Here is a 12,344-nt window from a genome sequence, read left to right on the forward strand (position 1 = left end):
ATGTCGCTATCAGTTCAATCTGGAAGAATGACCTTGACATGACAATTTCCTAGAAATGTCCTTGGAGTACAAGATATGACCTTCCTTCCTGTAATTCAATATCTTTGAAACATAACATCGAAAACTATTAGGAATATTATAATATTGTTTACGTTTCCGGTGATCGATTTAAATAGGACAACTCGATATATTTTCTTCGCCTTACGAATTAATTTTAACTCCGTTGACATTCTGCTTCGAGTCAGAAAATCGTAAAATATAAACAATGATTTTCGTTCGCTGTTGTGACAAGCAACTACGACGAAGATAACTTGTCTGTTTCTTCTGGATAGAAGTCAGTTTCCTATGAAATAGTGACTAACATTGACTGACAACACAAATACCTCAAACGAAATTTCTGCACGCTCGTCTCTTTGCTTTTACGAGTTGCTTAACACGACAAACATTCGGTGTAAATTAGTTATGCAAAAGTTATTGTTACTAATTGTTTACTATGCATAATAACAAGGAAAACTTGAAAATAGCGAACAAACAAGAGTGCGAAGTGTGGTAATTTAAAAAGAAAGGGCAATTTGCATTTTTGTGCAATAAAGAAAAGAATATACGCATATTCATTGTGGCTCTTCTAAATTTCTTTAGATTGTTTATAAATTAATAGTACAAATGTATATCGATAGAAAATGTAGTTTTGTATTTTTTATTTATCTTCTCAAGTGAAGGTTAATTTGTAATTGTATCAAGATTATTTCGTGCATTTCTATCACGAGGAAGTTTGACTATCACTGCTCTGCACTATTGAGAAGCGGCGAATAGTGCGTGTGGCGGATAACGATAACAAGTATAAATGATAACAGACAACCACTGCATTACACAATTCATCCAGTCATTCAGTTAAAAGACTTTAGAGGAGCAACAGCGGCAAATAGTGGGAAATAGCAAGATTATATATTAAGCTGCACATTCGACCGTTTAATTACTCTGGACATTTCGTTGCAACTGCTAGTGTCATCAAAACGGAAATATGAGTGCTGACAAGCAGAAGAAACCGCCTGTTTCGTTTCCGATAAAACCTCCAGGACCGCCAAAGGTTTGGAGCACCGTGGAAACTGTCATCAAAGGGAAAGGAGACAAACCGATAAAGTTTACTATTCAGGAAGTACCTGAGGACAGGTACGACGAGGTGGTTGAACACATGTGTACTTATTTCATCCCTGATGAGCCCATGTGCAAATGTCACAGTAAGTTTTTATTGTTGTTATTTGGTTTATGACGAATATAATGCTAATTAGGTTTAGTATCTTCCTCTTATTTTTATATAAAATTTCTACCATGTTGTAAATACTCAAAGTTCTTGTCACTTCATTTTTATTCTACTCGATTTCTGACATGAACTTATAGAATTTATCTACCAATATTTAAATTTAATTTCATTTTCATTTTCCAAGTTTTGAATATTATTTTTCTTGTAAACGAAAGATTGTTTAAAATGAGTGTCTAATTTTAACCCGCACATGATTTCACATTTCTGAGAAGTGCTGGGTCAAGGTTACTATTCTCTTTCAGTTAGAGGTCACTACTTAGTTATAAGCATGAAAATGTGTCTCGCGCAATTTGAAATTGAAATAGAGAAGTATGTTCTGTAGGTGAGAACATTTTAATGCATAAATTGTTCTTTATTAAGCTACGTATAACCGAGTACCCCACGTATCAATATTTCCCTCGTGTTTCCGGTTGTTTGTACAGAAGTTGACGTAGCAAAGATGCGAACAATAAAATCGATACTTAGTCTATCTAAAAAAATAACAGACTTGATCTAAGAAGAAAATTTATATAAATATATAAGGAAAGGTTGCAAACACACCTATATAAAATTGAAAATATAAAAAACTGCCATAGCGGACAATTTCATTTATCAAGAAAGTATGATAACTGTTCACCTGATTCACTATATAAACAACCTTGATAATGGTCATCGATGTAAGCCACACTACATATTTGTAAGGCCATGCAGTAATGAATGTCACGTGCGCAATTGTAACACTTTATATAATTATGGCTTTAATGCACGAGCACGCTACCACTTAATGCATTAAGTGTCATTGTCGTGTTTAGGATCATACTCATTCTAGTGAAATATTTCAAATTATTATATATACAGTACAAACTATATAACTGCAAGAATTGACAGAATAGCTATAAGGTGATCCCCGCCAGTCGAGAGGTTCCCTCTTGACGAACCTTGACGCTTGACGAGCAGCGTATGTAATGCGATCCGAAATACCATATCAGCGAGACAATACTAATACAATAATAAAACTATTTTATTTTCTAATTTTGTTCAATGTTACTTTCACGAATATACTTGTGAGATTCTCCCGATTAAAATGAGACCAAACATGACGTAATTTGCGATGTTTATTGGAGTGATGTGTTTGGTATATGTGAAACGCTTTACACATAAGTAAATTTTAATTGGGAGAATCTCACAATAACATCGGTGAAAGTTCCATTAGTATTGTTCGAACGTATATCTTTTTGCTGATTTTCTTTCTTGAAACCTCTCTCTTTCGATACATCGAAAGCTTGGTTCCCAATTTTCTTGCAGTTATGCAGTTTTTACTGTAACACATATTAAAATCCATCTGTAGAAGTATTAAATGAAATGCAACAAAATGTATCGTCTTTCCAGATACACAAGAGCTTGCAGACACTTTTAAACATCTATGGAAAGATGTTCTGAATCATGGTTTGGCTGTCGGAGCGTTTACAGAGAACCCCGATGGCGGGAAACCAATAATGGCAGGCGTTAACGTACTAATATTTTGTCACGTAGACGACTCGACGGACTTTGCGGAATCTATGGTGATTTTTGTTGTACTCATATCTCACACAATATTTATATACCTATTCGAAGGAGATTCCTACCTTCTAAGGAATACATGTTACTAATATTGACAAAATGTATTTTCTAATGTCCCTTTCATAGTTGAAGCATAATAGACTTTCGTTACGTTACCATCAATAGAGCTGTACCGATGAAAAAGAAGTTAGACGTTCTAGAATTTAGTAGTACGGTTGGAAGTTAGTTAGAAAGCTCTCTTTTTTGATAAATAATGAACTAACATTAGTGACAAAGATGCGACATAAAGAAAGTCTATTGTAGAAGCGATTAGTGTATCTACGATAAAGAATGGCCCCCAATTAAATACATAAAAATAATTTACAGCCTCCAGTGCCAAAATCCATACTGGATGAAATAATAGATTTGTGTAAGAAAGCTGAAGTGTTTGAGAAATACGGAGTAGATCGATACATCGGTGCTTTTGGACTCTCCGTGCACCCTTCGTATCGAGGGGCTGCTCTGGGCGGCCATCTTCTTCGCGCCAGGTACACGTATTCAAGTCTTCTCAATAAACCTCTAATTACATTTAGGTCCCTTATAACGTTAAATTTACATTACAGAGAGAACATAGGGCGCGAGTACAAGATTCCGCTAACGTCCACAGCGTTCACATCACCGATTTCGCAGAAACTGGCCGAACGATGCGGTTTCGAAACACTGATAGAGAAAAAGTACGAAGACATGGTGGACGAGAAAGGAAATCCCCTGTTTCCCGGAATCGAATCGAAATCGGTGAAGGTAATGGCGCGAAGACTATATTAACATTTGTGTAAGTTTGATGTAACTTATATTCCAACTTTGTACAATGAAGCCTTCTGACCTTACTGAATACAATAAAATATTTTGTCATACATTTAGGAATGTGTAAATTAGATATAAATGTTGTAAATAGAAAATGGTGTTTTGTCTTATCTATTAATCTTCTCAAGCGGAGTTTGACTGTCACTGCTATGAAAGCGGAGCAGTTCTTGCAGCAGGAAAACTATGCAAGCTATGTCAGACAACCACTGCATTGCACAATTCATCTAGTCATTCAATCAGAAGACGAGAGACAAGAGCGACAAATAGCGGAGAGCAAAAACAAAAATTAGTGTTCGTTTAATTTCCTTGGTATTTCATCAAATCGGAAATGAGTGCCGATAAGCCGAAACCTATTTCCTTTCCAATAAAACCTCCAGGACCACCAAAAGTGTGGAGTACCGTGGAAGCTGTCATCAAAGGCAAGGGAGACAAACCGATAAAGTTTACCATTCAAGATATACCCGAGGACAGGTATGACGACGCGGTTAAACACATGTGTACCTTTTTCGTTGCTGATGAACCCATGTGCAAATGCTTGAGTAAGTTACTTTATTTTCATTTCGGTCTATGATAAAAATATGAGATTGTTCACGTAACAATTTTCACGACTTTTCAAGTACTTTTGATAGTCTAATAAAAAAATATTTTTAACTTTCTGTAAAAGATAATTTATACACTTACATAAGATTTCTATCACCGTGTAAATACTTGAAGTTTTTATTTTTATTTTACTCGAACTGTGATATTCGATAGAACTTATCTATTGACGTAAAATTAAATTTCATTTTTGTTTTCCAAGTTTCACGTATTATTTTTCTAATGAGATTGTTTGAAATATTTATCGCTTAACATCTTTGATACGTCAAGGTTACTACACAGATTTAGTCATCTATAATCTTCAGTAATCTGAATTACAGAGTACCCTAAGTTTATATTTCTCTGCTTCCGGTGTTTGTGCAGAATGACTTAGCAAAAGATGCGAATAAAAAATCGACAGCTGCTGAGTTTGAAAAGTAATATCAGACTTCTTCGAATTTAGAAGTAATTTTTTCATGGATCTACTCTATAAGTATAGAGAAGAGGTCGCAAGAAATGACACCTAAATACGTGAAACTTGAGAATATAGCAAACTATCGAAGCAGATCATGATTACTTGTCAAGAGAGTATGGATGAAACGAACTGTTTGATTGACGTTATCAACAAGGCTGGTAAACGTCAACAATAGTTTCGTAACACTATATATTCTCAAGATCGTGCTGCAGTAATATCTTTTCAGCAATTGTAACAGTTTACAATTTGCACTTTATACAATTATGATTTTACCCATCCTAATATTGGGAAATGTCTCAAATAATTATTATGTATACATTCATGTATATTGAAATGCATCTATAAAAATGTATGAAATGTAACATAACCGAACATGTCTTTCCAGATAGAAAAGAGCTTGTAGATACTTATCAACACCAGTGGAAAGAGTACCTGCAACACGGTTTGGCCATCGGAGCGTTCACAGAGAATCCTGATGGCGGTAAACCAGTAATGGCAGCCGTTAACGTACTAAAATTTTGTCAGATAGACGACGACATGGTCTTTACGGAATCTATGGTGATTTTTACTGTAGTACAATAGTGGCTCTTTGAGATAGACCTCTGTCTACTGAGAGCTCTTTTTATCCCTTTTATAGTAAACTCTCATTATGTTGTCATAGATGGAAACATCGATGGAAATCTTGTTAGTAATACGTCTTAGAAAGCTTCCTTCTTTGACGAATGAAGAATGTTTGTAACAGTCTATAGCATACGATATAACGAGAGTGTATTATGAAAGTAGTCAGCGTCTTCACTAATGTTAGATAGTAATATTAGATGGTTAGGTTAAATAAGTAATGTTAAACAGTTAGGTTAAACGTTTAACTCAAACACGTGTAACTCTTCAGCCTCCATCACCGAAACTTATGTGGGACATAACAATAGACTTGACCAAGAAAGCCCAAGTGTATGAGAAATACGGAGTAGATCGATACATCGGTGCTTTTGGACTTTCCGTGCACCCTGAGTATCGAGGGGTTGCGCTAGGCGGCCATCTTCTTCGTACCAGGTTGATCTACGTATCCAACTCGATAAATATGTAATTACATTTAATTCTCTTATAATTTTAAATATATTTATAGAGTGGACATAGGTCGAGAATACAAGATTCCAGTGACGTCTACAATATTTTCATCACCGATCGCGCAGAAATTGGCTGAGCGATGCGGTTTCGAAACACTGGTAGAGCAAAAGTACGAAGACATGGTGGACGAGAAGGGAAATCCTCTGTTTCGTGGTATCAAATCGGAATCGGCAAAGATTATGGCGAGAAGACTATATTAAGACTAATAACATTAAGATTAATAACAATAATAACATTAACATTATTGTATAAATTTGATGTAAAGTATCTAACTTATATTTTAACGCTGTATGAAGCTCTCCGATCTTCTGATATAATACAAAATTCTGCCAAAGTATCCAAACTAATTATATTACCTTAAGACATAGTTGAACACAGACCCAAACAGCCAAAGACTTAAAATTAAACTGTAACTCTGAGTGGATGTCAAGTCATCAATCATTCCATGATCGAACTACATATTCATACGACACAGTAGTGTTATCCATCTTTTTCAGGAAAAGCATATTTTCGAAAGTGCACATGATACATGTAACGAGGCAATGAATGCTTTCGTCCACAGAAGAGGATGAGTAAATCACCCGACAATGGAACAAACAGTCCCAATTTGCCTCGTCGGCGAAAAGCCTTATCCTCGTGGTCTGTCGTTTGGCACTTGAACATCGTTTCCTAGAAACGAATACAATTTCCTGGTTTCACGTTGCTGTTTCTATCGAAGAAATTGTATAGGATACAGGAAACAACCTCAGGATACTCGCATACTTCTATTTGCATACGTGTAATCAGATTCCCTATTCTTTTCTACTGCACTCTAAATCATCGTATTCAGAATTAATTGAATTGGACACGTGCGTTAAATAATGTATAACTTTATTTAACAAGAGAATTGGCTCTTCATATATTTTATACGAGGACATGTGGATGTGGACACGTGGATATGGATATGTGGATGTGGACATGTGGATGTGGACATGTGGATGTGGACACATATGTAGGAAAATTCTTCATCAGACATCTCTCTGAAATATTTAATATTTATCTCTGGAAGCTTGTAACTTTAAAAATATTGACAATGCAAATTTTAGGTAGAAGTTACAAGCCGAGTGAATTAATTTAAACGAGATTCACATATGTTTTATTACACATGTGTGCATATGACCCTACATGCACCTATATTTTGTTATAGTGATTGATTCCTAATTTCTCTTAATGAAAAGATTAGCCAACATACCGGTTCTATGAATAAATATAGCAAAGTATACATCGTTAAGCTAGTAATAAAACGTGGTTGCAGGAACCACGTACGCCCCATGCTACCCATAGAATTTCAATTGTCCACCGATGTAACTGTTGTATGGTGCACGCCGAAATACGGGTGAACGCACTTCCGCTCGTTCCGATAAGCACCGACATTCGAATGCATTCGAGATACACGCGTTACGAAATTCAGGGTGGCGCGTTCGCGTTTCATCGCCGGCGAAATGCGGGCAATGGGCGAGTAATTCGATGCACGCTCATTAACGAGTCATGCGACCACGTACCGTCCGATAATCGCGTCGGACGGATAACAATTTCCTGACACCGGTATTTCCGTAGCTATTATCGGCATGATTCTTCTTTCGAATCGATCTTCTCGAAACGGGAGCTGGAGGCGGGCGATCTTGACGGATGGTCCTTCGTGGCGCGGCAGTGAAAAACACGGGTTTTCTGAACGTCGAGTTTCGTTGGCGGAATTTCAACCTTTAGGGATGCTCTGTACCGTACGTGTCGTCTATAATTCAAACTGACAGCGTTATTAGAGATAGCTGCGTTTTCGGGCGACGTTACAAATCATGACTTTGTTAATGTCACGACGCTGTGCTTTCGATTGTTGTGAAAAGGGCAAGTTTATATATTTTAAAATTTTTAAAACGTAGTATAATGATGTAGCATAGTTTCTAATTTGTATTATGACTTTATACACTGCCTTTATCTACAAATTTTCAAAAGAACTTTGTTTAAACTTGAATATACATATATGGCATACAATGAGGTAATAGACGATTGCATGTATTTGCAAATTTTTGTATAAAAAATCATTGCAGTACGTAATAATTTAGATTCCAGAAGAGCACACACTGTTACAAATAGTTAGTGATTAAATGATTAAATAAAGCTCTCGGTCAATAATAGTTCACTTTGTGTATTGAAATTAATATTTTATACATATAATAAGATTATAGTTACATATGTTCGATTAGATCTAACAGAAATAACAAAACTTGTTGATTAAGTTAATGTCATAAAAATAAGTGTAAAGTGTTAGTCTATAAGTATATGGATGTAGAAATTAGCGTAGAATAAGTTTGGAACATTGTCAGATCTCAGCCGCTCTCCTACGTCACTAGCGTCAGCGCGCATGCGCGCGATATTCGTAAATTTTGCTATAGAGTTAGCGCGAATTGGTCGGACGCGTCAGTCGCGTTCGGCGCGTCGTACGAGTAAGTGTGTTCTCGCTCGTTCTCATCCTGATTCCTTTACGATTGGTTCTCGTCCTGTTTTCGCACTTCGTTCCTTTTCCCGCGACTTTTGTACGTCGACACAGCGATTCGCGACTTAACAAGGATAATCAAAAATGAACCCATCTTAAAAAGCGGCCCAAGGATACGAAGGTGATAAACCGCGGCGTATATTTATTCATTCGTATGAAATTATTGTTGATATTTCTTCTTCTATCTGTCGCTTCTTTTTATTATTAATAGTAGATGAAAAGTCCAATTAATTGAATGGAAGTCGAACTAAAGGCTTTTGAAAATACCCGTTGATGCGGAAATAGCTTTTTACCACTGTTTGCTTCGTAATTAAAGTACAGTCGTTCGCTTCTTTTTATGTTCTGATAGAGAACCGGGGTTAAATCGGGACTTGAGATTAGGGAATTAAGAGGAAACGAGTTGATTTTTATCCACGAGTAGGAACATCTGCAATTAAGTAATTTTTAATACAAGTACGTTGTTATAAAAATATCGTTAATGTTACAATAGCTCAAGTACAAAATAGGGTTCAAATATTAACCACATTACAAATTTAAATTAACAAGGATACATCACAAGGATCATTTACTCTCGAGATCAAATACAACGAAACAAACCAGCAGAAAAATATTTCATTCAATATTATTTATTTATTTAGTACAGTTTAAACAAAATATTTCGCTCCCAAATAATAATTAAAATTTTAATCGCAACAGTATTGAATTTAAAAAAAAACATATTGTAGCTTTAATTGATTTCTGTTGGCTACGTTCCACGCGACTCTTTTCTGATAGTCAACGTATTTATCGGGGAAACGTGGACATAATATCATTTCTATCGTGCTTTCAATTCTAAACTTTGTACGAAATTCTTGCAATTGCGATTTTTTTGCTACGTGTTAATAATGTTTTGTGATTTCCAACGAATTTATCGGCCAAAAACCAATACATACCTTTCAGGCACGTTTTTAGAAAAGAAATGAAATTTTGGTTACTTTGTTCCACTTCGTGCAGTGCGGAAACAATTTTTCGATCAAACAAAGGTAGAATATATTTCTCTGACAATACACTTTTTTAGCGGACTAATAAATAATTTTAGTTTTAAAAAACAGTTTATAATCCTTCAATTCTCCCTTCGTTTTTTGGAGTTATAGCAACACATTACTTCTTGACAACCATTTTCTTTTATACATATTTGTGTGAATATCATTTCAGTTGTAATTAAAAAACACTATTTCAACTGAGCTTTCAAAGCAAAATGAAATTTTCAACGCCCTTTCTCAATCTTGACCTTTTCCGCGCAACACGATAAATTAATTGCTTCTTTTCCACCGAAAGAATTAATTAAATCAAAAGAAAGGAAATATCTCAGCATGTAATAATTTCAGCTTCATAATTGCAATTAAAACGTTCATTGCAAAAATGTTTATTTCTGCAAATCTCGGAGCTTTAATGATATTTTCCGTTAATCGTCAAAGCACAAACGTGGAGCATCTTTTTGAGAATAATCTTGCCATCGCAGTTTTTTGCTCAGTTGTGCACAAGCTTTCACTGTTTACTTTGCAGGATTGTCCATACGCTCTGTACACTTCCTGATAACATCGAGATTATTTTTGTTAAAACGTTGATGAAATGGCGCAGATCAAAGTAGCACTGCAACCTTTGACATTTCCGTTCAGTTTGTTCTTCCGGATTCTGGCACACTCTATTACAAACCTTCATGAAAGAAACATTAAGTACGCAATAAAAAAATGACGTAGATTAGCGAGGGAAATTATAATCTTCTTAAATGAATTTTGTCGAATTGTTTTAAATAAAATAAAACAATTTTGTATTGTGCTGAAATATGCAGTGAAATACCGTGGACAGCTACAGATGGACGCCTATTAATGACACATAATTCCAGAATTATCTACTTTGTAAGCCCTCAATCCGAAAACCGTATTCGCACCAACAAAATCATTTTTCCGTTAATAATTTATCACAGAGCAGATAAACGAAGCTCAACAAAAAGAGCGAACACAAACAAAAAAAAATTTTCCGGGAGAGCAAAATATTCGGCATTGGTTTCAAAAAGCCTGTGCCTTTATTTAAATCGAGTGAATAAAATCGAACACGGTAAAAAAGAATATAGGCAAAACTTCCGGAAACGTTGTCAAAACCCCGGTGTTTGTTAATAAAAAACACGACCAAAAATTCGACGAATATTACTCTGCCGTCCGTTCGTTGGTTTCCTTCGAAAAACGGCCGCGAATATTTAGCCTCTCGTCGAGTCGAACGCTCCGTATATTTACGTACGTCAATTTCTTACTCTCGTAGGCGAAAAGATTTTCCAGATGATGAAGAGAAAATGATGAAAGAATTTAAAACATGCCGGGTCTGAATATTATTTCTTCCGTCGTCGGAACTTTTGCGGAAACTTTTTACACCGGGGATAATGATAACTTTGTCAGAACTTTTACCGATCTTGGTTCTTTCGAACTGAATTCAATATGCTAACGTAATTAGCTGTAAAAGGATTCTGATGTAAACCAAACTTCCGATGCTTTCTTTGCGAGGTTTGTTTTTGAAGCTGTGCCATAACTTGATGCTTCTTAGATATACGAGGTAAATAGACACAGTATGATATCATAGAAAGTGTTTGTATAGGCTTGTATTCAGGTAATAATATCGTTGAGTATTTCAGATTGTGCTTCCTTAATCTGCATACTGGTTTTACAATTTCAGAGATTTTTATAAAGAAATTAATTTATAAATTGCTAGCACTTGTACCATTTCACCCCTTCAGGTTAGAAAGAGTGATTTAATTTTTGTAGTATAAAGAATTATATAAATAGATCCTAAAAGAATTGCCAATATTAAAAATGGTGTCCCCATAAATTTTGAGTGAATAGAAAAATGGTTGATGAATATAAAAAGAGGTATGTAGGTGTATCTCTGAAGAGGTTGCTTTCTTTATTATTTGCTCAACAGATTTCGAGCACTAGCGTTGCTGTCCAACGCGTACCGCAAAAAGATTATCCTCGGCGTACGTGTAACCGGTGTAACGAAATGCTCCCACGTAGCACGAAAACGTTATTTCTGCCGGAACAGGTTCTTCTTCCTCGAGTCCTGATTTTTCAGAATCGCATTTGCAAGCGGTCACGTCGCGACCCTTTCTACACCAGTATATTTACCATCTTCTTAATCGAGCTCGCTAAACTTTAATTCATCTACAATTCTGTAGCAAGTCGACTCAGTAACGATTCAGTGAGGACAAATCTTTGCAGTTCAATCTGATGGGAACAAAGGTCTATTTACACGTATCTGTATCAGTATCCGCTCAGCTGCATGATTTTACGTTACTATCATTCGTGTGTAGTTAATTGTCACATACAGACATATGTCATATGCATTTGTCGTATGTAATTATTTGTCTGCTTGATTGCATGATTTTTCAATGACATTGATCATAAATGTTTCTCTGCTTTTTACGTTAATGTACGATGCTTGTACGATCTGGAAATATTATTTGTTTCATATGTGATCCATGAACTTACTGTGACATTTGGAAAAGCACAAATATCGATTGCAAATAAAGCGACAGTGTAATACTGAACTGAAGCTGAGCGATATGTGTACGTGTACGAACGATATGAACATGTAAATTTAAATACAATGAAACAAGTTCTGATCAATGATAACAAAAAAAGGTTATAATAAAAGTAACTGATAATAAGTGAATATGACACTGATATGTGTACTCATATGTGTACATAGACCACACATGTGCATCTGGAAACCAAATTACTCAAAATCATCTGAACTTAATTAAAGATTAACAAAGACCTTTCACCATCATTCTCTCTCTTCAGAATTTACCTGAAGTATATTTAATTATTATATTAACAACATTTATTGTATACAACTCTTCTTCATATTATGTCAACTGAATTTACGCTGACAACCGAATTCAC

At 35.4% G+C, this 12,344-nt stretch overlaps 3 protein-coding genes across 8 annotated transcripts in view; all 3 read left to right on the forward strand.

Annotated features, from left to right (window-relative positions):
* The first annotated feature begins 360 nt into the window (after positions 1-360).
* On the forward strand, positions 361-3,971 carry LOC100877011 (arylalkylamine N-acetyltransferase-like 2). 2 transcript variants are annotated; one of them, XM_012298917.2, is made up of 5 exons: positions 361-1,238; positions 2,690-2,862; positions 3,227-3,387; positions 3,463-3,671; positions 3,832-3,971. In XM_012298917.2, exons 1-4 carry the CDS (start codon positions 1,022-1,024, stop codon positions 3,662-3,664), a joined length of 753 nt encoding a protein of 250 aa, XP_012154307.2. In that variant the 5' UTR covers positions 361-1,021; the 3' UTR covers positions 3,665-3,671; positions 3,832-3,971. The 2 variants fall into 2 exon arrangements, with proteins under 2 accessions (XP_012154307.2, XP_012154305.2); XM_012298915.2 differs by lacking the exon at positions 3,832-3,971 and adding an exon at positions 3,761-3,798.
* LOC100876900 (arylalkylamine N-acetyltransferase-like 2) lies at positions 3,856-6,216 on the forward strand. Of its 2 annotated transcripts, XM_076534439.1 has the most exons (5): positions 3,856-3,994; positions 4,081-4,242; positions 5,140-5,312; positions 5,644-5,804; positions 5,878-6,216. In XM_076534439.1, the coding sequence occupies exons 2-5, from the start codon at positions 4,197-4,199 to the stop codon at positions 6,077-6,079; spliced, it is 582 nt and encodes a 193-aa protein (XP_076390554.1). In that variant the 5' UTR covers positions 3,856-3,994; positions 4,081-4,196; the 3' UTR covers positions 6,080-6,216. The 2 variants fall into 2 exon arrangements, with proteins under 2 accessions (XP_076390554.1, XP_003700513.2); XM_003700465.3 differs by lacking the exon at positions 3,856-3,994 and having other exon boundaries at positions 4,032-4,242.
* Positions 6,217-8,318: 2,102 nt separating this feature from the next.
* The window catches only part of CCAP-R (Crustacean cardioactive peptide receptor), a 61,205-nt gene continuing 57,179 nt past the window's right edge, over positions 8,319-12,344 (forward strand). The window contains exon 1 of one of the 4 annotated variants that reach the window (XM_076529370.1): positions 8,319-8,530. The gene's annotated coding sequence lies outside the window, so the exon portion shown is untranslated. Of the gene's footprint in view, positions 8,531-9,410; positions 9,432-12,344 lie in introns of those variants that run through there. The other 3 variants (XM_003700464.3, XM_076529361.1, XM_076529365.1) reach the window with 3 other exon arrangements.

Source organism: Megachile rotundata, chromosome 1 (genome assembly GCF_050947335.1).
Source record: "Megachile rotundata isolate GNS110a chromosome 1, iyMegRotu1, whole genome shotgun sequence".
Classification (NCBI taxonomy): Eukaryota; Metazoa; Arthropoda; class Insecta; order Hymenoptera; family Megachilidae; genus Megachile; species Megachile rotundata.